The 27,609-nt window shown below is 40.2% G+C and overlaps 1 protein-coding gene across 1 annotated transcript; it reads left to right on the top strand.

Annotated features, from left to right (window-relative positions):
• Positions 1-2,840: 2,840 nt before the first annotated feature.
• On the top strand, positions 2,841-27,161 carry LOC132774578 (enoyl-CoA hydratase EchA19-like). Its single transcript, XM_060774789.2, has 6 exons — positions 2,841-3,074; positions 8,272-8,439; positions 12,711-12,808; positions 16,759-16,903; positions 18,224-18,373; positions 24,544-27,161. Exons 1-6 carry the CDS (start codon positions 2,939-2,941, stop codon positions 24,765-24,767), a joined length of 921 nt encoding a protein of 306 aa, XP_060630772.2. The 5' UTR covers positions 2,841-2,938; the 3' UTR covers positions 24,768-27,161.
• Positions 27,162-27,609: the final 448 nt, after the last annotated feature.

The raw sequence follows: 27,609 nt of genomic DNA, 5'->3' as shown, positions 1-27,609 counted from the left end.
AACAGAAGTCCTGACAGCTCTTCATCATAGAGGATGGAATGACAGCGCCTCCTGTGGTTGGCAACTTCCAAAGGCGTCAACAAGCTAGATCCTTAACTGGATGTCAACACAACATAATGTATACCTCCTTTCTTCCTTTTGGTCACCAGCATTCTTTTATCTTTTTCTTTATGGTGTCGTAAAATACCTCCCCTGCATCAGTGGTACCTAATTTCTCTAATCAAAGCTGTAAGCTGTTTTCGAACTGCTTAGGTAAACAGTGAACAGGGCAGACAGTCAGGTGCTCATGCTGACCCAGGGCTTTAAACTTGCAACCTTTTGGTTGGTAGATCTCTTCATTGCTGGTGATTTACCAGCTGTTAATAGGCCTTATCTTCTTTGAACTGGGTTATATGGCAGTGTAGACTCATAATCCAGCTCAAAGCAGATAATATGGATTATATGGCAGTGTAGAAAGGACCTATGATATCTAAAAGGTTGATTAAGAGTTTTTCGTACAGCAAGTTACATTATTTTCCATAATTTTTGAAGTGAACACTAGAACCACAAGAATTGGTCAACATATACTGGATTATATGGCAGTGTAGAAGGGGCCCAACAAGCTGAAAATATAACACGCAAGCTTTCACTGGCTCCTGTATGATTTTGAACACCTTTGCCTGATGAAGTCAGAAAGCTTGCACGATGCATTTTTGGCATTTTAGTTGGCCAATAAAACGTACTGCTGCTTTGTTGCATTTTTCTAGGAACTGCACTTTCTCCTCTGGGTCACGAGTAGGTAACTTGCTTTCCTAGCTATCCTAAAATTCCTACTCAGCACCATATACGTTGCTCTAATCCCCATTCACTTTGGAGAATGAAGGCAAGTTAAGAATTTTATGGCAAAAATTGGCATTGTTTTCTGTGGATACTTCCTTTTGTATTGAGGAAGGCGAGAAAAGTTTTGCCAACAATTGCCAACTATTCAAGGGCCCTTCCACACAGCCATATAACCCAGGATATCAAGGCAGAAAATCCCACAATATCTGCTTTGAACTGGGTTATCTGAGTCCACACTGCCATATATTTCAATTCAAAGCAGATCATGTAGGATTTTATTCAGCTGTGTGGACGGGTCCTAGTTACCCATTGGCCGATATGATAAAGTTAATGGCTAAGCTATCACAGAGGTTCTAAGTTAATATTTGCCATGCTTCAGTTTAGCAACTATCTCATTCTGGCTAATGTTGGGCTGACCCTGGCAAAACAAAACACTATGTTAAGTAAGGAGCACTTTTCTCATTTGTCTCCTTTTGCCCTGACATCACTGTGGCAAAAAGCAAACAATTCATTAGGTTTGCAGGTACAAACATTCACTCTCATTCCACCAACTTCAATAGGCATCTTCAACCTGGCATCCTCCAGATGTTTCATGTTGTTGTTCATTCGTTCAGTCGTTTCCAACTCTTCGTGACCTCATGGACCATTCCATGCCAGAGCTCCCTGATGGCTGTCATCACCCCCAGCTCCTTCAAGGTCAACACAGTCACTTCAAGGATGCCATCCATCCATCTTTGCTCTTGGTCGGCCCCTCTTCCTTTTTCCTTCCATTTTCCCCAGCATTTCATGTTTCATGTTACAACTCCCATATTGTGGTCATGATTGTTGCAAAATACTCTATGTGGTTGCCTTTGAAGACTGTTTGGAAACTCCAACTAGTCCAATGGGTGGCAGCCAGATTACTCACTGGAGCGACATACAGGGAACATACCCCCCTTCCCCCGTTGTGTCAGCTCCACTGGCTGTCGGTCCATTTCCAAGCACAATTCAAAGTGCTGGTCTTGGCTTATAAAGCCCTATATGATTCCGGCCCAGCTTACTTGTCCAAATGTATCTCCCTCTATGATCTGCCTCAGAGTCTAATTTCATCCAGGGAGGCCCTGCTCTCTATTCCACCCTCCTGCAAACCTGTCTGGTGGGGACAAGAGACAGGTGGACCCCCATCTGTGGAACACCCTCCCAGTGAAATTAGGTTGGCTCCTTTAAGAAAAAAGCTCAAATACCGGTTTTGGGACCAGGCATTTTGGTAGCAGGGTTAACAGTAATCACAATGCTTCATGAGAACTGATAATGCTCCCTCCTCCCTATTTTTTTTTTTTTTGTCGTGTCAGGAGCGACTTAAGAAACCGCAAGTTGCTTCTGGTGTGAGAGAATTGGCTGTCTGCAAGGACATTGCCCAGGGGACGCCTGGATGATTTGATGTTTTTATCATCCTTGTGGAAGGCTTCTCTTATGTCCCCGCATGAGGAGCTGGAGCTGACAGAGGGAGCTCATCCACCTCTCCCCGGATTCGAACCTGCGACCTGTCGGTCTTCAGTCCTGCAGGCTCAGGGGTTTAACCCACTGCGCCACCGGGGGCTCCTCCTCCCTATGACTTCCCCTCACGAATTTATACAAGGCCATCATGTCTCCTTTCAGCCTTTTCTTCAGGCTAAACATGCCCAGCTCTTTAAGCCGCTCCTCATAGCGCTTGTTGTCCAGACTCTTGATCATTTTAGTCGCCCTCCTCTGGACACATTCCAGCTTGTCAATATCTCTCTTCAATTGTGGTGCCCAGAATGGGACACAATATTCCAGATGTAGTCTAACCAAGGCAGAATTCCATCTAAACTTTAGGAGGGCCTTCTTATGGGTAATTGAACTATGCTGCCTGGGAGCTGGTGGGGTCTCAAGAAGTGACAGGATGGAAATGTCTCTGGGGAGCTTTGCCTTTTCCTTCATGGCAGGATGCATTATTTGGGATCTCTTCCAACTCTCTTTGCGGCAAGGATAGTCCAAACCTGGAGGGGGCGGTAGTGGAAGGCAAAAGTCCATAAGACGACGACACGAGTGTGGTTACAGGGCTGGGATTGTCTTCCTTTGGGGAGGGGGATCCTTCTCAAGTTTTCGGGCGTTTGCAATGTGCAGCCGCTTGCTGTTGCCAACAGCTTCCCGTTTGGTGAGTGGAGGGCTTTTCCTGAGCCGCCCTTGGAGGCCATCGCCCGCCGCCATGCAGACGCACTCAGCTTCTTCCAGTGCTGGCGAGACACCCAAAGGTTTGTTTGTAGCTCCGGTGCCTTCCCTGACCAGCAAAGGGGGTTCGTATGCAGGCAGAGGAGTCGGTTGTGGGTCAGGAACACAAACAAACAAACAAGAAGGAACTTACTCTGCGTACCACTGGCTCCCTTCGGAGCCTGGGTGGCCCCGCAGTGCTTTTTTGCTGTCCTTCAGCGACACCTGCAGGCCGAACGCCGGTACTGCGGGACAGGGAGGAAAAGTTATTACAGAGCCTCACAACCTCTGAGGATGCTTGCCATAGATGCAGGCGAAACGTCAGGAGAGAATGCCTCTAGAACATGGCCATATAGCACGAAAAAAACCTACAACAACCCAGTTATTACAGAATTTGCCATCAAGTCAACATTGATTGGGTTGTTGTAGGTTTTTTTCGGGCTATATGGCCATGTCCTAGAGCAGGGGTCCTCAAACTATGGCCTGGGGGCCGGATATGGCCCTCTAAGGTCATTTACCTGGCCCTCGCTCAGGGTCAACCTAAGTCTGAAACGACTTGAAAGCACACAACAACAATGTGGGAAGTTTGGCCCAATTCTATCATTGGTGGGGTTCAGAATGCTCTTTGATTGTAGGTGAACTATAAATCCCAGCAACTACAGCTCCCAAATGTCAAGGTCTATTTTCCCCAAACTCCACCAGTGTTCACGTTCAGGCATATGTATTATTCATGCCAAGTTTGGTCCAGATCCATCGTTGTTGAGTCCACAGTTCTATCTGGATGTAGGTAAATCACAACTCAAACCTCAAGGTCAATGCCCACCAAACCCTTCCAGTATTTTCTGTTGGTCATGGGAGTTCTGTGTGCCAAGTTTGGCTCAATTCCATCGTTGGTGGCGTTCAGAATGCTCTTTGATTGTAGGTGAACTATAAATCCCAGCAACTACAACTCCCAAATGTCAAGGTCTATTCCTCTCCCCCACCCAAACTCCACCGGTGTTCACATTTGGGCACATTGAGTATCCGTGCCAAGTTTGATCCAGATCCATCGTTGCTGGAGTCTGCAGTGCTCTCTGGATGTAGGTGAACTACAACTCCAAAACTCAAGGTCAATGCCCACCAAACCCTTCCAGTAGTTTCTCTTGGTCATGAGAGTTCTGTGTGCCAAGTTTGGTTCAATTCCCTCATTGGTGGAGGTCAGAATGTTCTTTGATTGTAGGTGAACTATAAATCCCAGCAACTTATAATTTATAAATATTATAATGTAATACAATATAATACTACTACTAATAATAATATGATATTATAATTATATATTAATATTGCATGTAATATTACTAATAATATTACAATATAATGGTACAATACAATATAGTAATATTATTTAATACTGATATTGTACTGTAATGTGCTAATAATATAATATATTGTATGTATATATATCTTGTAAGCCACTCTGAGTCGCCTTTGGAGTGAGAAGGGCGACATATAAAAGTTGTAAATAAATAAATACAACTCCCAAATGACAAAATCACAACCTCTGAGGATACTTGTCATAGATGCAGGCGAAATGTCAGGAGAGAATGCTTCTAGAACATGGCCATATAGCCCGAAAAACCTACAACAACCCACTATTTTTGTTTTGTTTATTTTTTGCAAAACAAACAAACAAAAAAACCGTAAACCTCTTTGATCCTTGGAGTGGAACACAGCAAGAAGAGGACTGAGATTTAGATTCTGGGAATTATCACTAGCAGTCTTTCTCCTCTGGCACATTACAACGTGAATCTGAGTGTTTAAGAACATTATTTAAATCTAAGCAGGTTCCTTGCCTAAGCATGTGGTCTCCATACTTAGACAGACAGACAGCTTGAAGACACATGCACAAGATGTTTTCTGGCAAATTAGTGAACTGTACCATAGCCCATTTTAAAACATCTGTTCATTATTATTAATCACTATAAAGTGCCTCGTGTGTTTTAATTTTTCTCTTTGGGTCCAGCGTTGACAATTTCTTCATTTTTGTTGCTAGCTCTTTCATCCTTTCTTCTTTTCTTGTTTAAAGAGTGAAAATGGTCAGACTCAAATAAACTTAATCCAGCCCATGCATTTAGCAACGTTTCTGAAGATGTAGTAAAAGTCAAACTTGGATGTCACTCTTAAAAAGACTACATTACTGCTATCCTGTTCTCTGATTTCCTTTTTTGATAATTGCATTTTCTTCTTACTTGTTAAGTTATGTGTTAGTTTTTGTTTCTTTTTCTGGAGTGAACAATTAAAAAGGAGAGAGGAAACAGAGTTAAGTTTGGGGAAAATGTCAACATATCCCCTGAAATATTTTGTGTCTTGAAAAGGAGCTTGATAAAGTGACAAGTACATGTTCCCATTACAAAATAATGCCTCGTTACATTGGTTTGCAAATGAAACATTATTATAAAGTAGAGCAGGGGTCCACAAACTTTTCAAACAGAGGGCCAAGTCACAGTCCCTCAAACTGTTGGAGGGCCGGATTATGATTTGAAAAAACCATGAATGAATTCCTAGGCACACTGCACATATCTTGTTTGTAGTGCGAAAAAACACTTAAAAACAATACAATAATTAACATGAATAACAATTTTAAGAAATATAATTTAACTGATTTACGAGATCATAAAAATCTCCAGGAAGTATGCAAAGAATGGGGAAGTACTTCATCAAAGTCACAAATGGATGGTGAAGCGACAGCTCCCCTGGTGGCCAGAAGTTAGAATGTTAAATTGCCTCTGTGTCTGTCTATATATGTTGTGTGTCTATGGCATTGAATGTTTGCCATGTATATGTACATTGTAATCCTCCCTGAGTCCCCTGCAGGGTGAGAAGGGTGGAATATAAATACTGTAAATAAATAATAAAGAAATAATTAATAAACTTATTAGTATTTCAATGGGAAATGTGGGCCAACTTTTGGCTGATGAGATAGGATTGTTGTTGTTGTTGTTGTTGTTGTTGTGTGCTTTCAAGTTGTTTCAGACTTAGGTTGACCCTGAGCGAGGGCCAAGTAAATGACCTTGGAGGGTCGTATCCGGCCCCCGGGCCTTAGATTGAGGACCCCTTCAGTAGAACAATGTTTCTCAATCTTCCTAATGCCGCGACCTCTTAATACAGTTCCTCATGTTGTGGTGACCCCACAATCATAAAATTATTTTCATTGCTACTTTACAACTGTAATTTTGATACTGTTATGAATCATAAATATCTGATATGCAGGATGTATTTTCATTCACTGGACCAAATTGGGCACAAATAGCCCATACGCCCACATTTGAATACTGGTGGGGTTGGGAAGGGGGATTAATTCTGTCATTTGGGAGTTGTAGTTGCTGGGATGTATAGTTCACCTACAATCAAAGAGCATTCTGAACTCCATCAACGATGGAATTGAACCAAACTTGGCACACAGAACTCCCATGACCAACAGAAAATACTGAAAGAGTCTAGTGTAGGTGTTGACTTTTGAGTTTTGGAGTTGTAGTTCATCTACATCCAGAGAGCACTGTTGTCTCAAACAATGATGGATCTGGAGCAAACTTGGCATGAGTACTCAATATGCCCAAATGTGAACACTACTGGAGTTTGGGGAAAATAGACCTTGACATTTGGGAGTTGTAGTTGCTGGGATTTATAGTTCACTTACAACCAAAGAGCATTCTGAACCCCACCAACAATAAAATTGGGCCAAAGTTCCCACTCAGAACCCCCAAGACCAACAGAAAATACGGTGTTTTCTGATGGTCTTTGACAACCCCTCTGAAAGCACCTGGCGACCCCCTCAGGGGTCCCGACCCCCAGGTTGAGAAATGCTGCAGTAGAGTCTCCCTTATCCAACATAAATGGGCTGGCAGAACGTTGGATGAGCGAAAATGTTGGATAATAAGGAGGGATTAAGGAATTATGTTATGATTTTACAAATTAAGCACAAAAATATTATGTTTTACAACAAATTGACAGAAAAGACAGTTCAATACACAGTAATATTATGTAGTAATTACTGTATTTACAAATTTAGTATCAAAACAGACAAGGGTTCTTTCTTTCTCCCATCCTGGACATTATTCCACAGGTAAATATACACTCGACTTTCTCACCTGGGCATCCGGGTGGGAGGGAGACTGCATTGAATAATATAGAACGTTGGATAAGCAAAGGTTGGTTAAGCGAGACTTTACTGTAGTTTAATTAGGTAGGAAAAGTAACATGCTACAAGGTCATGTATTTATTTGCAATGTGTTACTTCTATGTTCTGGGTAAATGTACAACCTCTGGTGGTGCAGTGGGTTAAACTGCTGAGCTGCTGAACTTGCTGACTGAAAGGTTGGCAATTTGAATCTGGAGAGTGAGGTGAGCTCCCACTGTTAGCCCCAGATTCTGTCAACCTAGCAGTTCGAAAACATGCAAATGCAAATGTGAGTAGATCAATACCATACCGCTTCTGCAGGAAGGTAAAGGTGCTCCATACAGTCATGCAGGCCGCATGACCTTGGAGGTGTCTACGGACAACACCAGCTCTTCGTGTTAGAAATGGAGATGAGCACTACCACCCCAGTCAGACATGACTAGATTTAATGTCAGGGGAAACCTTTACCTTTAGCTTATATATCTTTATCTGAACACATTATTGATAACGTATTATTATGCTATGTAACACAATTTGATTTTTTTTCCTGTTCCTGGTTTGAAAGTGTTATTTCCTGTTTAATTGTGCAATGCTTACTTTGACAGTAGCTGTTTTACTTCAGAAACTTTGTTTTTATGGCAGACATAAAACGGTGTTGAATTGATTGAGACTCATTGAGATAGTCATTGAAAAACTATAGCAAAACGTGCCTCAGGATGTCCCGCAAAAAAAGTTTAATAAACCTTTTCTATGTTTTTATGATAGAAGCAATTAGGAAATTACATTTGTAACCTCGGAACAAAAATCGTGTTACATAGTGTTGTTGTCGTTGTTGTTATCATTATATCCTACTCTAGGCAACAACAATAAGAAATTAAACAATTGATGAAGTTATAGTCATCAAAAATTAGAAATATGAAACTTAATTAAAAGATAACATGTAAACCTTAAAAATGTATAAATCCCATCAGTGATCCCTTAACTAACTATGGATTATTATTACCTCTGTAACTATATAAGGATAAATGTTTAGTTTTAAGAAATTTCTCATCAAGGTTGCAGCTTTATTTATTTTTTTATTTCAGGTAAAAGGAACGTAATTACTGAAATCCATGGGACCATCCTGGCAATTGGCATTAACAGGCCAGAAGTCAGGAATGCTGTGAACCAGGAAACCGCAAAGTTGCTAGTACAAGCTTTCAGGTCATTTGAAGAGGACCATTCCCTGACTGTAGCAGTGCTTCATGGATTGGGTAAGACAAGGCTTCTTCCAATGTTACAGTTTTAAAAACTGTACCAGTAAGGTATTTGCACATAAACTAATTCATTTAGTCTTCCTCCTATTCCCTGATGTGCCTTTCAGATGAAAATGAGCCCTTCTGTCTTGTCTGAATTAAGATTCTTTGTTTTGCCAATTTACCAGCTATTAGAATTTTTGGAAGTCGAAGGCCAAAATATCTGGGGACCCACAGGTTGAGAACCACTGATGTATTTATTTATTTATTTATTTATTTATTTATTTATTTATTTATTATCATATTTATATACCGCCTTTCTCAGCCCGAAGGCAACTCAAGGCAGTTTACAGTCGGCACAATTTGATGCCCCCAACAACATAAATACAATTGAAAAACATTTAGCTAATAATATAAAAACCATACAAAACCAATATAAACATAAATCCACGGCATCTTCCTACTAAAATCATTTCCCAATCACGTCATCCAGTCATTTTATAGATCTATATTTGCCTGTTATACTGCATTTGCAAATGCTTGCTCATAAAACCAGGTTTTAACTTTTTTGCAAAATGTTCGGAGGGAGGGGGCCGATGTAATATCCATAGGGAGGGCATTCCACAGCCGAGGGGCCACCACTGAGAAGGCCCTGTCTCTCATCCCCGCCAAACGCATCTGCGAAGAAGGCGGGACCAAGAGCAAGGCTAGCACTTTGAATTGTGCCCAGTAGCAGACAGGCAGCCAGTAGAATTGGAGCAACAGAGGAGTAGTATGCTCCCTGAGTGTCGCTCCTTTTAGCAATCTGGCTGTGGCCCATTGGACCATTTGGAGTTACCGAACAGTCTTCAAAGGCAACCCCATGTAGAGTGCGTTGCAGTAGTCTATATGGGATGTAACCAGAGCGTGGGCTACCATGGCCAAGTCAGACTTCCCAAGGTACAGGCACAGCTGGTACACAAGTTAATTTATCTTATCCATTGAAGCTGAGAGATCACCACAGGCTCAAATACTTTATCCAGAAAACATATGGTGGAAACTGGGTGTTTTCTCTCAAATGCAGTGGGCTCCAACTATTTTCTTATAGGAATCCCATTTAGGTATGTTGGAACCCTTCCTTATTGAAGCAATATATTGACCACTTCCTCTGGACTTTTTAATAAGGTGGAAAGGACAAAGGTCTAGCCCACATGTGATTGCTCTCACTTCCTGTCCACCTCCTTGGAATGCAGCTGGGTTTACATCATTAATAAGAAACCTTTATCCAAGGAAGGGAATAGGAATGTGATAGCAGCAGAAAGTCAGCCCAGTGACTATAATCAGGCATAGAAAAACGGAATGGGTGGAGATATTATTGAGGGCGGAAATGGAACATTTCTAGCATCTTGAAAAACAGTACTTTTAACCAGAAAGCTAAAATGGGAAAACCATTTGGCATAGCCATTATAAAATCGACTCTAGTGATAAGAGAGACCAGGCTCCATGTTTAAATTACACAGTTGCAGCAATTTAATGTGACAGTATAATGCATTTTCTGGGGGGAAATCAAAGCAGACCTAGATTTCTATTTCCTTCCTCTGACCCTGCCTGCAAATAGCTGGTCAGTCTTAACTATTTTGTCCTGTAATTACTATGTTTATTTCACTAATAGAGGAAAAGTGGATTCGGTTGAAATGAAAAACAGATGCATTACTGGTTTTCTGAGGGGAATGAGTTGAGATTATAGTCGGAAACCTTTTTAAAAATCTGTATTTATATTTTGAAGCTTTGTTCTCCCTTCCCACCCTCTGCAAAAGATGTGTATACATAAGATTATTTATAGAACTGTGATTTGATTGCGAAAATTATAGCATTGGGCCATGACTCTAGAACAGGGGTCCCATCTGTTAAAGACATATCTGGGTGATGCCTGTTTTGTGGCCTTTCAGGCTCTGGGAGAGTCCGTGAGTTGATTTCCGTACAGTTGCAGAGCTGGATGTTAAAGTAAACACTGTGGGCACGCCAGCGCTTTGGTTTTCATCGTGGTGGTACAGTCAACAGCAGTTCTTTCTTCTGTTTCCAACGCACACAAAAGTAATGATTCCTCAGCCGCACAAGAAGAGTCCCGAATTAGCTCTTTGTGCAATGGAAGAAGAAGGAAAAATGACTTGATGATAAGGGTTGACACAGAGGACATGCTGGCTAGTTTTTGGAATCGTTTGCAATAAATTCTTGGAGGTGGTTAAAACAGTTTTCTAATTTGAAAAACAACAACAACAGTTTTTAAATTGATAAATACAGACCTCCAGTGTGCCTTCCTTGGGATTTTGGTTTTCTGAAACGATTACAATGACACTCTGAAATGGAACGGACTAGTTGCATCTTTCTCCACACCCACAGTTTTTGGTGTCTCATTGTTGCATTGAAGATTAAAAACCTAATGCCATGAAATTGGCCGGCTGAGTCCAATTAATGTGTAATTTGTTCCTTCTTGCTTCCTTAGGATTGCCTAAGGGGTGAGGCACTGGGAACAATGAGACACTGGGAACAAAAGTCATGAGTGGCAGAAGTCCACATTTATTCATTTTTTGTATACATGCTAATACTTCATTGTCATTTTGAGGCATTAGATTTTCGTTGGCTGAAAAACTGTGATGGATGGATTGTCCACACTCATTCCAACTGTACAGGTATCAGCATTTCTGGAACAATGCAGCACAGCTTCCAGAAAGTTGTTCCACAGGGACAATAAGGGCCTCTGTTCATGGAACAAGATTTTTTTCCGGGCCCTTTGGTGCGGGGTGTCCTTGGATAAAATGATCTACTTGTAAAAAGCCAAGGAAATACCTGAAGAGCGACATGTTTGTTAACCTAGAATAATGTGATGAAAGGGGATGGCAAGTTTGCTTTAATGGGGGAGGGGGGAAGGCGGGGGGCGGGGAGGAATCAGATATTCATGAGTTCATCTTGGCTTTCTGAGCCCTGGACTGATGTACTTATGCAAGCATGACAAAACTTATGCTAGCAGCCTGTTGTAACCCAGAGCAGGAACATCTCTGTACCTTACCACCACACCACTCCAATCTACACAGGGCCCACACCTGGAAAGAACCGGGTCTTTCCAGGTATCAGATTAATTTGGGACAAAGCATAGTTTTCCTACTTTATCTTGAATTAATTTGCTTTTACCTGAGGCATCATTTGGTTGTCATTTGGACGCTTCAGGTAAAAACACGGGAGGTTGTGCATTTTCCATGCTGAAGCATCATTTGGACACCTCTAGTAAAAGTGTGGGAGGTCAAGCATTTTCCATGCTGTGTGGATGCTTCCTCACGGTTGTTGTGTATCAGTATCTAGATTCTGGAATATGCTTGGGACTTGCTGAGATCCAGCTGCATGCACTGGTAGGAACTTATGCAAGCATGACAAATTCGTATTTTTACTATGGACTTATAAACATTAAAGGTGAAGAAAATATTGGCCTAAGATCAACTGTTAATGCCAACTAGAAGAGACCTGTTGAACCTGTTGGAATAATGTCAATAAGCATTAATGTAAGTTCCATTGATTCAGTGCTTCTCATTTAGACTAATAATTGGGTTTATCCCAGGCATAGGCAAACTTCGTCCCTCCAGATGTTTAGGACTTCAACTCCCAGGAATCCCAGCCAGATTACTGGCTGTTAGGAATTGTGGGAGTTGAAGTCCAAAACACGTGGAGGGACGAAGTTTGCCCATGCCTGGTTTAGCCAGAGGGGGGAATCATATGGCCTTTCAGATCTTGTTTGACAGCAATTCCTAGCATTCAAACGTAACTATGCAACCTAAGACTTTTGGAACTTCAATTCCAACAGGTATGTTGGATGGCCACATGATTTCTACCCTGAATTTAGGCCATTATATATTGAGTGGTAATATAAGGACATAAAGAATTGTCTTGTTTGGGCAGGCTGAGGCAGTCTTGTTGGATCACAAAAGTGTACAGTCCCCTAGTTTCAAATAGTGTTCAGCCACATGTGTTGGAAACTCATATTCAGAGGACTGCATTTGACCCAACAATGAGCCGTGTTCCCTTGGTGCATTAAGACAAATTCCATTTAGTGATTAGCTGTCCCTTCACAGTTCATGTCTGCCAAATGGAACACATGTTTCTGAATAGAAGAAAAATGTCTCCCTTTTAAAGGGCAGTTCATTTCTTAACCAAAACAGAACAAAACAAAATGGGGTGGGGTGGGGTAGAATGGACACCCACACTTTTTATTTTCCCATCTGCTAACTTTCCCATCACCCATGTCTTCTGGTGTTTTGCAGGAGGAAATTTCTGTGCTGGTTATGATTTGAAGGAGCTGGCTGACAACCCAAGCTCAGTCAAATTGGAACAAGATGTCACCAAAGGTCCTGGTCCCATGGTATGTTCTGGGAAATAGACTGGAGGGAAATCCCAGCAATGCTGTGAAAGTCCAGTTCTGTAGCTATGCTGTGCTTCACTATGGAAACTAGTAACACATTTCAGCTAAAGGAAAGGAGAGGAAGAAATAATAAAATTGTCATTTCTCCAAGGGCCCTTCCACACAGCCCTATATTCCAGAATATCAAGGCAGAAAATTCCATATTATCTGAGTGTGGACTCAGATAACCCAGTTCAAAGTGGGTATTGTGGGATTTTCTGCCTTGATATTCTGGGATACAGGGCTGTGTGTAAGGGCCCCATGAGAAACTGAAATCAAATGGGCTTAACTTCCAAATTAAAAGTTATATTTTGATTCAAAGTAACCCTTGCAATTATTTGTATTGTTCACTATATTTTCTATTAAGGTGTAAAGAAACTAGATCACAGTCTACTGGGAGATCTCTGGATAATTTGCCATGGACAATTCAACATATTGTATTTTCTGGCATATAAGACTACTTTTTAATCAAGTGCTGGACTGGAGAATCTGTGGTCGCTGCATATGGTAGGGGGACTCAAAAATGGCCACATCCCTGCCGTATGCGGTGACCATATAAAAGCAGCAAGGGTGATGCTGTACAAGTATGGTAGAAGAAAATCCACTCACCAGGATTCATGGAAATAAGTTACTTAACATAGTCCCAATGATGAGGTGGAGAGGTGCCTCACTAGGAAGGTGTAAGTGAAGGGTGGAGCAAGTTGCAGGCATCTGGGATGCCCGGGGTATAGAAAAAAGAGATAGAGCGGCACTGTGGCCAGAAAAACACGCCTCTTTCACCTGTCTGGCCCACCCTTGTATCTTATTACCGTACCTCCTTCTCTGTCACTCAGATCTTGCTCCTGAGGACTGCAGTGAAGCGGCAGAGGCATGCATGTGTGAAATCTGAGAGACAGAGAAGGAGGTACGGTAATAGGAAAATGACCATATTGAAATCAAATCTGATATTTTTAAAATTTTTATTTTTGTGCATTGGAAGAGGGGTAGTCTTATATGGCGAATATATCCCAAATTCTATAGTTTAACTGAAAAGTTGAGAGTTGTCTTATACGCCCAGTCATCTTATACGCCAGAAAATACCCTAGTAGTATATCTCTTAGTTACACCTGTACTGATTACAGTGTTCCCTCACTATTTTGTGGTTCGCTTTTAGCGGACTCGCTGTTTCGCAGGTTTTTGAAAATATTAATTAAAAATATTAAATATTTACATTCAGGGAAGCCAGGGAGCCCAGAAGTGTGGCGGCCTGAGGCACAGTGGGGAAGGCCTACCTCCCTGGCCTTCACAGACCCCAGAAGTGCAGCAGCCCGAGGCACAGCAGAGAAGGCCTGCCTCCCTGGCCTGCTACTGCCTGTGTAGCTCCGGAGGCTCTACGGCGGCCAGGGAGGCAGGTAAGTAGCCTTGGGATGGGCAGGGAGGCAGGCAAGGAAGTGCAGGAAAGAAAATAATATATAATATATATAAAATAATGCATAAATATTAAAATTAATATGGTGTCCCTACTTTGCGGATTTTCACTTATCGCGGGTGGTCCTGGAACGGAACCCCGCGATAAGTGGTGGAACACTATATTGTGAATTATATGGGCCTATGTTTGAATAGCCTTTGGAAACAGGAGTTGATACAGAAAACATCAAGAGTGTTAATGGATGCTTGCTTACAAGATCATATTATTCATTTCCTGGACTCGTAACCAATTTATTGCTGGGCATAACTCAAGGTATTAGTGATTATCTTCAAAGCTCTGAACCAGGAGTGAGAAGAAACTTGTGGGCAGGAGTGTAATAGTCATATAATGCAACTGCTGCCCCTTTTCTTGAAAATGATTGGTTTGGTCATAATGATATACATTTTAGTTAAATCCCACTTGAATTACTGTAATGCTCTCAATTGAGGCTACCCTTGAAGAATATTTGGAAGCTTTGCCTAATAGTTTTGTTAGTTTTGCTTTAGGGCTACTGTAAATCATAAATACCGTAACTTGAAGGCACAGAACAGTAACAAAGCTTAAAGGGAGGGAGGGAAAAGGGGGCATGATGATTTGCACGATACAAACCAACTTGAATCTCGATTTGTGGGAAAAGAAAGAGTACATAAACACAAATAATGCAATATATTTGCTAAATTGCAAAAAGTTCATGGGAAATGCAGCAACAGAGTTTTGTACTGTGGGACTGCGACCTCATTTTTGGTACTCTGAGATGAACGAAAAGCTATTCCATTTTAAAATTTTAATTGTATGCTCATTCCGCTTTCTGAGTCGTATTCAGAACTGAAGAGAAAGGCTTATGGAGATGTTTAAAGTATTAAGTCTTTATGGAATCTGAATCCCCCAGACTTACTAATGTATGAATTGGAACATGATTGTCCTTTCCGTAATCCTTTGGATGTCCTTTGGGCTCTGTGCTTCTCTGGATTTTGCAATCCACTTCTTGTCTCAAAAACACAGTTTAAAATAAAAAAATCAATCTATAAACTCCTTTTATAATAAAATGAATTTTAAAACAGGTATATTGTGAGAATATATTTTAAATAGGTATCCAAAATCCCAGCCAGAGGAGGTTAATGTTAACAGTCAGCCGTTGATTGAATAATATTTGGGGCAATCTGCCAATTTTAATTTTTTTCCAATTTTTCCAATCCTAACTTTCATTTGTTTGGAAGTTTGAGAATTTTTTAAGTTGATGGTTACATGTTTTGTACATTCCTTTTTATGTGTGCATTTTAATGTGTTATGTATTAAAATTTTAATACAGATTTTGCTAACATACACATAACATGTACACACTTTTTAAAATAGACTACATTTTAGACATTACTTTCATTAATTCATTTTAATGTGATTTGTACCCAATAGATACTTCCAGGTATTCATTAACTGCAAAATTTGGAGAGGTGTGAATTTCATAAGATGTTTACATTTCATTTTGGCTCTTGGTTTGAAAATGCAAAATGATAGATTCCCATTAAAAGATATACTGATATAAACTTAATATAATAAGATTATTAAGAATAGCTTTGGTGATAACTTAATAATCACAGAAGTATTAAGAATATGTTACTTTCTAAAGCATAATAAGACCCTAAAATAAAATAAGTCTTTCAGAGAGCAGTACAAAATAAAACATTATACTGACACAAACAGATATGACTACTTGCTTCTTGCAACACATTAATATTGCTTTGTGTCTCATTTTTCCCCTTAAATAATCTTGGATCAGATAGTGTCTTAGGTTTGTGATACAAAAAAAACAAGTCCTTGTCTTTGCTTGCTGCCTCTTTTTATCCTCTATTTGCACATATCTAACTAAAATAAAGGAAAAAAAGTGCCCCTGAAAATTCATCTGAATATATTTGGGAACAAGCTTGATCAAACTCTGGGACTTACAGGTGAACACTGAACAGACATGTCATTGACTGCATTATAATAAATTACACTATGTTCCTGGTTTGAAAGTGTTATTCCTGTTTAATTGTGTGGTACTTACTTTGTAGTAGTTGTTATATTCTAGAAACTTGGTTTTCGTGGCTGCCATATACTATGTTAAATTGGTTGATACTTTGTGAAATACTCATGGTAAAACTATAGCAAAATGTGCTGCAGGGTGTCCCACAAAAACAAAGTTTTACAGTTTAACAAACTTTTTCCATGTTCTTAAGATAGAACCAATTAGGAAATGACATTTATAACCCAGGAATAAAAATCATGTTACATAGTGTTATCTTTCTTCTAATAGGATCTCAAACACTGATTGCTCAGCCTTGGAACTTTAACTTTTGGAACAAGTGGAGAGTGTGTACAAGTATAGTAATTTTAGTTAACATGACCCATATCACTAGGACAGACAGTGAGTTCTAACCGTATGTATTTAAAGCATCAATATTTATCAGTGTGTATTCTAAATATACAGGGTCCTTCTAGGATGACTTTTTCTAAGCCAGTGATCGCTGCAGTAAGTGGGTATGCTGTGGCTGGTGGACTGGAGCTGTCTCTCTTGGCTGATCTACGTGTTGTGGAAGAAAGTGCTGTTTTGGGAGTTTTCTGCAGGCGTTTTGGTAAGTTTTATGATTTGTTTCTTTAAATAAATGAGTATTTTGATTTCCGCTCTGGGCTTTAGCATAACAGGTTAACCGCTATGCAGTAATTCTTACTAATCCAAAGGTTGACAGTTCAGGGCTTAGGTCAAGGTTAGCTTCTGGCCTTTAGCCCAGCTTATGCCTACCTAGCAGTTTGAAAACAAATGTGAGTAGATAAATAGGTACTGCTTTAAAGCAGGGAGGTATTTAAGGCACCCATAAGGAAATATCAGAAAAATGCTGGTGATTCAGTCAAGGAGGAAATTTACAAACAAAGCTTTTCAGCCAGGAAGATGGAGTGACAGCACCCCCCATGGCCGGAACAGGGTACAGCCTCCAAGATGCCAAAGTTGGGAAAGCTTATATATACCTCTGTCTATGTACAGTTATCTGTCTTCTCAGTGTATAACGGCATCGAATGTTTGCTGTATACGTGTTCTGCGATTCACTCTGAGTCCCCTTTGGGGTGAGAAGGGCGAAATATAAATATTGTAAATAAATTAAATAAATTATTATACCTAGGTAAAATTTAAAAACATAGCCATGTTAGTCTGAAATATATCGTAAAGGGATTTTGTATCATCTTTGAGACTGAGAAAACAAAGTTAGTAGCATAAGCTTTCATAGACTACCATATATACTCCTGTGTAAGTCAACCTCCAAGTTGAGAGCAGGTTTTAGGGGCAAACTTATGGATTATGGCCCATGGATACTTTGCAGAGTAGGAAAAGCACCCATGCCTCTTTAGTGGGCCAGCTCCTATTTCTTTGCACAGACAATAAAAAGCCAAAACTGGCACTATAATGGAGGTTGTGTGTGTTATTGGTGCTTTTGCCTTTCATCACTCTACTCAGAAAAGAGGATGGTTCCTTCCTTCATAATAGTCAGGTTTTATGGGCTGATTTTTGATTAAAATGTCTAGACATATACGCCTATAGGGTAAGTGCTTCCTCAGGTATATGAGGTGAGTAGTACCTAGGAAAGAACTTTCATGAATAGACTATAAATAGCCATAGAAATGTAAAACTTGTGGATGTGGTGATTGCCTCATGCATCTTAGACATCTACAAACGCTTATGCTGTAACTTTTTTCTCAGGGCCCTTCCAGACAGGCCTTATATCTCAGGATCTGATCCCAGGTTTTCTGCTTTAAACTGGATTATTTGAGTCCACGCTGCCAGATAATCTGGGATAAACATAAAATCTGGGATCAGATCCTGGGATATAGGGCCTGTTTGGAAGGGCCCTTAGTCTAGATAAGGTGAAGTTTGCTTCAGATGTACTGGTTTGTCTTTTTAGGTGTTCCATTAATAGACGGTGGCACTGTGAGACTACCAAAACTAATTGGTTTGTCACGAGCGATGGATCTCATTCTAACTGGGCGACCTGTTAATGCACAAGAAGCATATCAGTTTGGACTGGCAAATCGAATAGTTCCCAATGGCCAAGGTCAGTGCCAGATCATTTTTAGTTGCTGAATTTCAAACTATGCACAAAGTCAACCAGGATGGACATCAGCAAACCCTATGTATTATATAACATGCCTCAGTCTTTTGTGTTTTTGTTTCAGTGAAGTCAATGATTTATTTACATCCCACCTTTTTCTAATCCAGGACTCAAGGAGGCTTGCAAAATGTAAAACATGTAAAGCTAAAAGATTGCATATCACACCAAAGTTAAAAAAATATAATTAAGTATTAAAATTAAAAGCAATTAAAATACTTAGCCATTAAAAAGAAGAACAAATATAAACAATACAGTGCTCGAAGAACCTTTTCTCCTGAATCACTTAGCTCTCAAAGGCCTGTCAAAGCAAAATGATCTTCACCTGCCTATGTAAGGATAACAAAGGGGCTGCCAGTCTAAAATCTTTTAGGGAAGGTCCTCTCCTGTGTTCCTATCAGATGTACCTCTGGAGGTGATACATCAAAGGACCTACCTGGAAAATCATCACATAACCTGGAGCTAATTCACACTGCATAATTATACTGCTATTATTTTGCTCTAACAGCCATAGTTCTAACCTTTGTATATCAAGCTTGTATTTTCTGAAGCATTGGAGAACTCTGGCTGACGAGTCTAAATTTGTTGTATATCTTCACTTGGTTTCCAATTTATGGCAACCCTAATGTAAACATATTGCAGGATTTTGGGTGAGTCATGCACACTCAGTGCTAGAAAACCCCATGATAGAATCCTACCATGAGTAGGAAACTGCTTGAAGGCACACAACAACAAACAAGGTTTTTGTATGGTGGATAAATCATGCACATGCTGTTGTTAAATAATAGAGTACAGGGGAGATTATATTTGGTAAGACTGTTGCAGAACTAGGACTACATTCATGTTCAAATATTATTTTGAGAGACTGAAAGAAAGGTACCTTTTAGTGTAAGAGGATATTTTAGTGTAAGAGGGTATTGAAGTTACAAGTTAGTTTACTCATATACTACACCATACCCCACCTTGTTTATTAGGCCTAGGAATGTGAAAAGGGAGCAGGGCAAATCCCAGTTCCTATCCATATAACTAAAACTTCGCTGTTGGGTTGCTTAGGGAGTTTTGTTGACCGTATTAATTTGTCACACTTATTAATTAATCACAGGCAGCCTGCTGGCTGGAGGATTTAGAAAGCAGTAGTCCAAAAAAGTAACTTTTCCAAGCTTTATTTATGCCTCTGACAATTGGCAGCTCTTTAAAAACGTCATTGCATTTAAAAGCCAGAGGCTGGATTTTCTAAATGAGAGAGTTTGACAACATGGAAATAATATTTCTTCCAATAACAAGGGTGTGTCCCTCCACAAAAACACATTCCTGCTGTGAACCTTTGACCACTGAGAAGGAACTACGTCCATAAGGTAAATGTATACAACAGGCTGTCTGACCTTTCTGCTGAGTTTTCCTGTAGAAAGAAGATGCTAGGAAACAGGCCTTTTGCCTCTTTCTGAATTGGCATGTAAACTGGTTTCAAAGCTGCTTTGATTCAGCTCAGATTGGTGTGTCTGCAAGATTTCTCAGGTCTATGAACAATACAATGGCAGCATGCACTTCATATCTCAGTGCAAAACAGGCTTTGGAAACTGTTGGGAAAGCTGTTAGTGTTGTAGCAGAAGGGTGGCAAAAAATAACAGGATTGAAGAGTTTTGTTTTTTTTAAAAGGACTTTCTATGCATATTTGTGTTTGTCAATTAATTATGTTATTTTGATCATGGAAATGTAATGGGATGAAGATGAGACAGATCATTTGTGGCACAGTAGGTTATTTAATCCTGGCTGAAGCTGTCTCTCTTCTTCAAATCCAAGAAGTGACTAATGTCTCTGCAGACTTGCTGTCCATTCCTTTTTGCATTCTGATATCCGGATTCCTTGTAAAAATATGATTGTTTTATTTGGCATCAGGGAGATATATTTTGAAAGAAATCTGAATGAAACCTGTTTTGTTTACACTGAACTAGGGATGTTCAACAGCCTCCCCCCCTTCCCAAACTGTGGGTTAGATACACTTCCCCAAAAACATTTTTGTCTGTTTTCAGTGCCAGAATTAACCATTGATGTTTGGATATTTGTTTAACAAGTTTGAGATGGAAGAGGATGTGTTTTAATGTATAAAGAACTGTCAGGGTAATTTAAAAAAATGTCCTCTCAGAAGTAAGTGCCAGAGAATTCAGTGAGGTTTAGGCGTGAGCTTCCGCTGTCAGCCCCAGCTTCTGCCAACCTAGCAGTTCGAAAATATGCACATATGAGTAGATCTATAGGGACCGCTTCCGCAGGAAGGTAACGGCGCTCCATGTAGTCATGCTGGCCACATGACCTTGGAGGTGTCTACGGACAACGCCTGCTCTTTGGCGTAGAAATGACATGGCTGGATTTAATGTCAGGGGAAAATCTTTACCTTTACACTTACTCTCAGGTAAATGGATGAAAGATTGTACTGGAGGATTTTCCACACTTTGGACCTCGTGCCTGTCTTGGTATATATCTATAATAAAGTAAAATTATACTATTAAGCACTTACCGTTTAGGATTAACGATTTCATTAATGGTCAGCATGATCCAGCACATTATAATGATTTAGTATTGGACTATGACTCTGGAGACCAGAGTTTGAATCTCTGCTTAGCCATTAAAACGTAGAGAGTGTTGTTGGACAGGTCACATAATCTTAGCCTCAGAAAGCCGCATGATATGGTCACATTAGTGTTTGTAATAAATCAGAAAAAAATATGAAAGGCACACAACGGTAACAACATATTGGTGGGGGGAGTAACATGTCTCAAATCACTTATGAAGAACAGAGTGGCAGCCCAAGTTCAAGGACTTTGGACATTGCCATGGTTGACCTTTTGTTTGAACTATTAAACAAACATGCCTGGCCCTGGCAAATCCTTGTGTCCAGCTTTTTATCTCTTGGGAGATTTTTGGAATAATGTTTCAGCAAAATGTTTGCACTTGCCTGTGTTACTGTTAGTCCTGGACAGCTGGTTAAGCAATAACACCTTTTATCTTGTTGTGGTCTGTCTTTCGATGGTGAGATAGATTTTATTTCTCATTAGAGTCATTCTCTATCATTAGAATTATTTCAAAGCTCTCAGTATACATCTACATTGGAAAATCTGTCTCCTTTTTGTGGTGTATGTGTGGGATGCATTTGACATTCCCCAGTCTATATAATCCATGTATTAGGCAGAACATTGCTTCCTCTGCCTATCCCTCACATAGCCACCTATCAAAATAACAGGAGGACACTCCTATATCTCAGTGATGAAACCCAGATGTTATTGAACTGTAACTCTCATCATTACTCACCCTTGGATATGCTGGCTTGTGCTGAGAGATGTACTTAAACAACATCGGGAATACAGTGTGATTCCCATGCTTGTTAGTTTGCCAATTCAGGAATGTCCCAGGTCCTGAGGTTTCCACACCAAAACCTGAAACCCAAAGGCAGTTGCTAATGATGCTGTTAAGTGTTGTGTATCACAGTTGTTGAAAGCCTAACATTCAAACACACACACACACCACACACGGGGCAGGCCCTGAGATTTAGTAACGGTATAGATAAACAGAGAGAGAAAGACACACACAGGGAGAACATTGCCCATACCATTGTTAATTATGTGTGTATGTCTGATTATGATAGCTGGATAGTAAAGAAAACTGATAGAAAGAAAATCAAAATATGCTGGAGAAGAATTCTACAGATACCATAGATTGCCAAAAAGATAAACAAATTGGTATTAGAGCAAACTGAGCTCAAACTCTCCCTAGAAGCCAAAATTATTAAACTGAGGCTGTTGTACTTTGGCCATATCATGAAAAGAGATATGGCATGAGCTCCTGCTGTCAGCCTTAGCTTCTGCCAACCTAGCAGTTCAAAAACATGCAAATGTGAATATATCAATAGGTATCGCTCCTTTTGGCGGGAAGGTAACGATGTTCCATGCAGTCATGCTGGCCATATGACCTTGGATGTGTCTATGGACAACGCTGGCTCTTCGGCTTAGAAATGGAGATGAGTACCAACCCCTAGAGTCGGACATGATTGGACTTAATGTCAGGGGAAAACCTTTACCTTTATCTTTAAAGTAGAGGACATTAGGAAAAGGGGAAGACCACATTTCAGCTGGATAGATTCAATCACAGAAACCATGACATTGAGTCTATAAGACTTGAGGAGGGCTGTTGAGAATAGGGTGAGGTCTCTCACCCATGAGGTCACCATAAGTCAAAGTTGACTTGATGGAAGTTAACAACAACAAATATGAATTCTTACTCAGCAGCACGTCCTTGGGAATTCCATGAGATTTTCCAGATCAAAAAATAATAGAGTTGGAAGGGGGCCATCTAGTCCCACTCTCTGCCATGCAGAGAGAAATCATGTAACATGTCAACCGCATGTGGTCCTCTTCTTTGTTTTTTTTTAAAAAAGAAGGCCAACCGTCCCTTAAAAACAAAACTCAAGAGGATCACACCACTCAAAGCCTCCAGGGGGCAGTCTTCTTCTATGAAACAGGGGTCACACTTTTGCTCCAAAATTGCTGAATGTTAGTTTGATCCATGACTAACAATGCGCTTCAGTAGCCTAGAATTTAGCCAGTTTTTTCCCTAATGCCTTATCTGAGAATAAACTCACAACTCAGTTGGCTGTGTTGATCCTAATAAACAGACAGGAAATCTGATGACCCACCTGCATGTTGTCTAGAACTGTTCTGACTCATTGTTTTGCCGAGCCTCTAATGTCACATTTTAAAAAGAAACGAATTACATTACCATTACCCTGATTACTCAACAGGCCCAACTTGTCACTTATTACTGAATCCTGAAATGACTCTCTGAATTGCTCATGATTATTGCATTACCTTTATAGCACTATTTTTTTCATATCAGGAGCAACTTGAGAAACTGCAAATTGCTTCTGGTGTGAGAGAATTGGCCATCTGCAAGGATGTTGCCCAGGGGACACCCAGATGTTTTGATGTTTTACCATCCTTGGGGGAGGCTTCTCTCATATTACCACATGGGGAGCTGGAGCTGACAGAGGGAGCTCATCCACGCTCTCCTCAGATTCGAACCTGCGACCTGTTGGTCTTCAATCCTGCCAGCACAAGGGTTTAACCCACTGCACCACCGGGCACGCCTATACAGTAAAACCCTTTCCTAATTCCTTTGGTTTTTATTATCTTGGCTCCCTCCCTAGACTTCTTCCCTTCAACCACATGGGTTCACAAGACAGAACATATGAGTGTCATGTGCTTTATATACAGATGCTTTGGGTGGACTTGCAGAAGTCCTACTTTCAATCCTTTTTCCTTTTCCATTGTCCTTCCGCTAAATCAATTGCTCTACATTAGTGGTTTTTTTTTTATTACTAGGAACCAGTTTGACTAGGGACCACTTGACCAGGGACCACTCTCCAACATTACTACCAAAAGGGTTACAAATTGGTCAACTTTAGATTTAGTTTGGTTATTAGGGGTGCTGATTCAGATAATTGCATTGGACATCAACTCTAGTTTCTGATACAGAATATAGTCGCCATCTGCTTGCCCAGAGAAAACCATATTTAATAAGCCTCAGCACTATAAGAGGGTTTCGCGAGACCAGTCATTCTTGTTGCAATGTCACAGCCTTTGCAGTAAAATTCCAATTTATCAGATTATGTAGTATAATATTTTCACATGTGGATGTCTCTATCAGCCAAAATAAGTTATTTTCTTAAACTGGAGAATCTCTTCAGTCTTGCTCACCAAAAGATTTGCTTTCAAGTTGATTGTAGGAATGACTCTCGAAAGAGGAGTCTGCTTGTTGTTGCATTACTATATAACACACTAATTTCAAAGGAAGCTCGTCTAGAACTAAGACTCAAGCAAAGATTAAATAGGTTGTCTCTTGATGTCTTCTGCACCTCGTTTTTAAAGTTTTGTGGAGAGTTTTCAGGAGAGACATTTTTCATTTTAATGTCTATTTTGGTTGAATGGGAGGGATATCTGAGAGGGACCTGGATGCCATGGGGTCTATGGATATACTGTATATCAATTCTCCCCACCTTTCTTGAATTAATTACTTGTGCTACACTTTCTCCCTACTTTTTGAAACACACTATTTCTCTTGTTTTGCAGCCCTTCAGTGTGCCATCGAATTGGCGGAACAAATTTCAGCATTTCCACAGCAGTGTATGCGTGGAGACAGAACCTCTGCTTACTACAGTACATTTGATGCTTCCTTATTCTCTGAAGCCATGCAGTATGAGTTTGATACAGGAATGCAGGTGATATTAAAGGAATCAGTTCCTGGTGCTAAGAAATTCACCTTAGGACAGGGGCGCAGTGGGTCAAAACTGTAAAGAGTTGAATTTAATCTTTGATTATAAATGTATGACAACATTACTGTCTTTTTAAACTTTTGCTGCAATGACAAAGTAATGAAACATCCCTTGTTCTAAGACTACAACTCCCAGAGTCTCCCAGTTGGTATGTTCATCATCTCTACAGGCTGGATATTCTGGGATCTACAAAATAACTTTCTCAAGTTTAGCATGCAGTAACCATATATATCTCATGAAAATGTCGATTTTTAAACACTTTTGTAAGTGGGTTGCTGTAAGTTTTCTGGGCTATATGGTCATGTTCCAGAAACGGTCTCTCCTGACATTTCACCCACATCTATGGCAGGCATCTCCAGAGTTGTGAAGTCTATTGGAAACTAGGCAACTTGGGTGTATATATCTGTGGAATGTCCAGGATGTGAGAAAAAACTCTTGTTTGATTGAGGCAGGTGTGAATGTTACAATTGGCCACCTTGATTAACATTTAATGGCCTTGTAGTGTCAAAGCTTGGCTGATTGCTGCCTGGGGGACTCCTTTCTTGGAAGATATTAGGTGGCCCTAGAATCATAGAATCAAAGGAGAGACCTCATGGGCCATCCAGTCCAACCCCCTGCCAAGAAGCAGGAAAATTGTATTCAAAGCACTCCTGGTTGATTCTTGTCTGGAATTCCCCTATTTTTGGGGTGTTGGTCTTTATTTACTGTCTTGATTTTAGAACTTTTTAATGCTGGTAGCCAGATTTTGTTCATTTTCATTGTTTCCTCCTTTCTGTTGAAATTGTTCACATGCTTGTGGATTTCAATGGCTTCTCCGTGTAGTCTGACATGTGTTCTCAGATAATATGCTGTGTCCAGGTTGGTTCATCAAGTGCCCTGCTATGGATGACTTCCCAGGTTGAATTAGTCTGCAGTGCCTTTCATGTTCCTTGATTCACACTTGCCTCAAGCAGACAAGAGTTCTTTCTCCCACACTGGACATACCACAGATACATAAGTCTCACTTGCCTAGTTTCCAATAGACCTCACAACCTCTGAGAATGCTTGCCATAGAGGTGGGTGAAATGTCAGGAGAGAATGCTTCTGGAACATGGCCATACAACCCGGAAAACTCACAGCAACCCAGTGATTCCGGCCATGAAAGCCTTCGAAAACACATAATTGTCAGTCTCCAGTGGTGACAAATCCAAACTTCTGCCACTGCTAATATGGGCTATTGTTTTAAAATGTGAATTAATCATTCATTATTGGCCTATTTAGTTACATAATGGACTAGGGTTTTTAGAGTACTTTATAATCTGACTTAATTGCTGTCTCTGAGATTAGATGTTCTGTGAAGGTTTTCTGTTTTTTTTCATTCACTCATTTGCACAGAAAATGTTGCAATGAAAAGGTCATTTTGTTGGCAGTATATCACTGCTAATTAACATGTAACTGGAACCCTAAGAATGCTAACAGGAAGATGCATTCCATAAAGGCCAGTTCACAAAGGAGTTAATCCAAACTTCTGTGTATGTATTATTCTGATATGGTCACGCATATACACAGTTCTTCTCTGGTCACAATGACATCTTTGTTGCCGAAGAAGGAAGCTTTTCTCTGTATTGTCATGCAAGTGAAGAACAAGCACATGGAGGAGTTGCATATTCCACTTTAGTCAACATGGGCCTTTGGATGGCTCTGGATGTGGTTTTGAAGGCTGTGCTCTGTGTCCTTGAGCAGGAGGAAATTACAAAACTTTAATTGCTTATTTTTTAGAGAAGGAGTGGAGAACATGTGGCTTTCAGATGCTGTTAGATCCCAGTTCCCATCAGACTCTGAGGCCCCTTCTACACTGCCATATAAAATCCAGATTATCTGCTTAGAACTGGATTATATGGCAGTGTAGACTCATATAATCTAGTTCAAACAGATAATGTGGTTTTTCTATGTTGATAATCTGGATTATATGGCAGCGCAGAAGGCGCCTAAGTCCCCATGTCCAGTGATGGCTGAGGATAACAAAAGCTGTGGCCCAAACAACCCAGGTGAGGTTCCTCAGGTCTACCTTTGGCATCTGATACAAATAAGTTATAGTACACTGATGCATGATGCAACTTTGAGCTGTCATTGGTCCATCCAGACATTGGTAATTTTGTGAAATATTTGAAAATATGTGTTAGAGTGCTCTAGTGTCTCACCAAACGTACCAGGTCATTTATGAATAGTTTAAAAGTTCTACTTTAGAAAAGATTTTGGGGTTGGCCTCAATAAAAATACATCAGAGGACCTCTCCTACGTTTGTTCAAGACTGTTTGGTGAGGGAAGTTGTCCAATGATTTTTTTAAATTAAGTAAACAACATATATTGAATCAATCCTGTATACATGTTTATGGATACTGTCAAAGGACTATTAAAGATTTATGCGGACTACGATACTGGATTGCATGATTTCAAACAATTGGTTTTAAGGTTTTATTGTGTTTTAATGCTTATGTTTTCATTATGTGTGTTTTTGGCATCTAATTTGCCTATATGTGTAAGCTGCCATGAGTCCCCTACAGAGTTGAGAAAGGTGGGATATAAATAAATAAATAAATGAAGCAACAATGCTTACCTCTGCAGAACTTTTGGTTACTTCTGCTTGACAGTATTATTTTCAATAAAGCTTTCCACCAGGTTTAACCAGAATAATTGTTAGCTAATTTGTAATTTCTTGGGTTCCCTATGGCCCTGCTTTGGAACCTGGGGCTACACTGATCACTCTTCAGTCTTTTGGTATAGAGACTTATTTCAGGGACATGTGATAGGTTTTTTTGGTAAAAGATTTATAACTTCATCTCTTGTCACACATTTTTCTCAGCTTCCTTTCCTGAAAATATCA

Source organism: Anolis sagrei, chromosome 4 (genome assembly GCF_037176765.1).
Source record: "Anolis sagrei isolate rAnoSag1 chromosome 4, rAnoSag1.mat, whole genome shotgun sequence".
Lineage (NCBI taxonomy): Eukaryota > Metazoa > Chordata > Lepidosauria > Squamata > Dactyloidae > Anolis > Anolis sagrei.
Note: the sequence above shows the minus strand (reverse complement) of the source record. Positions and strands in the feature narration are given on the sequence as shown.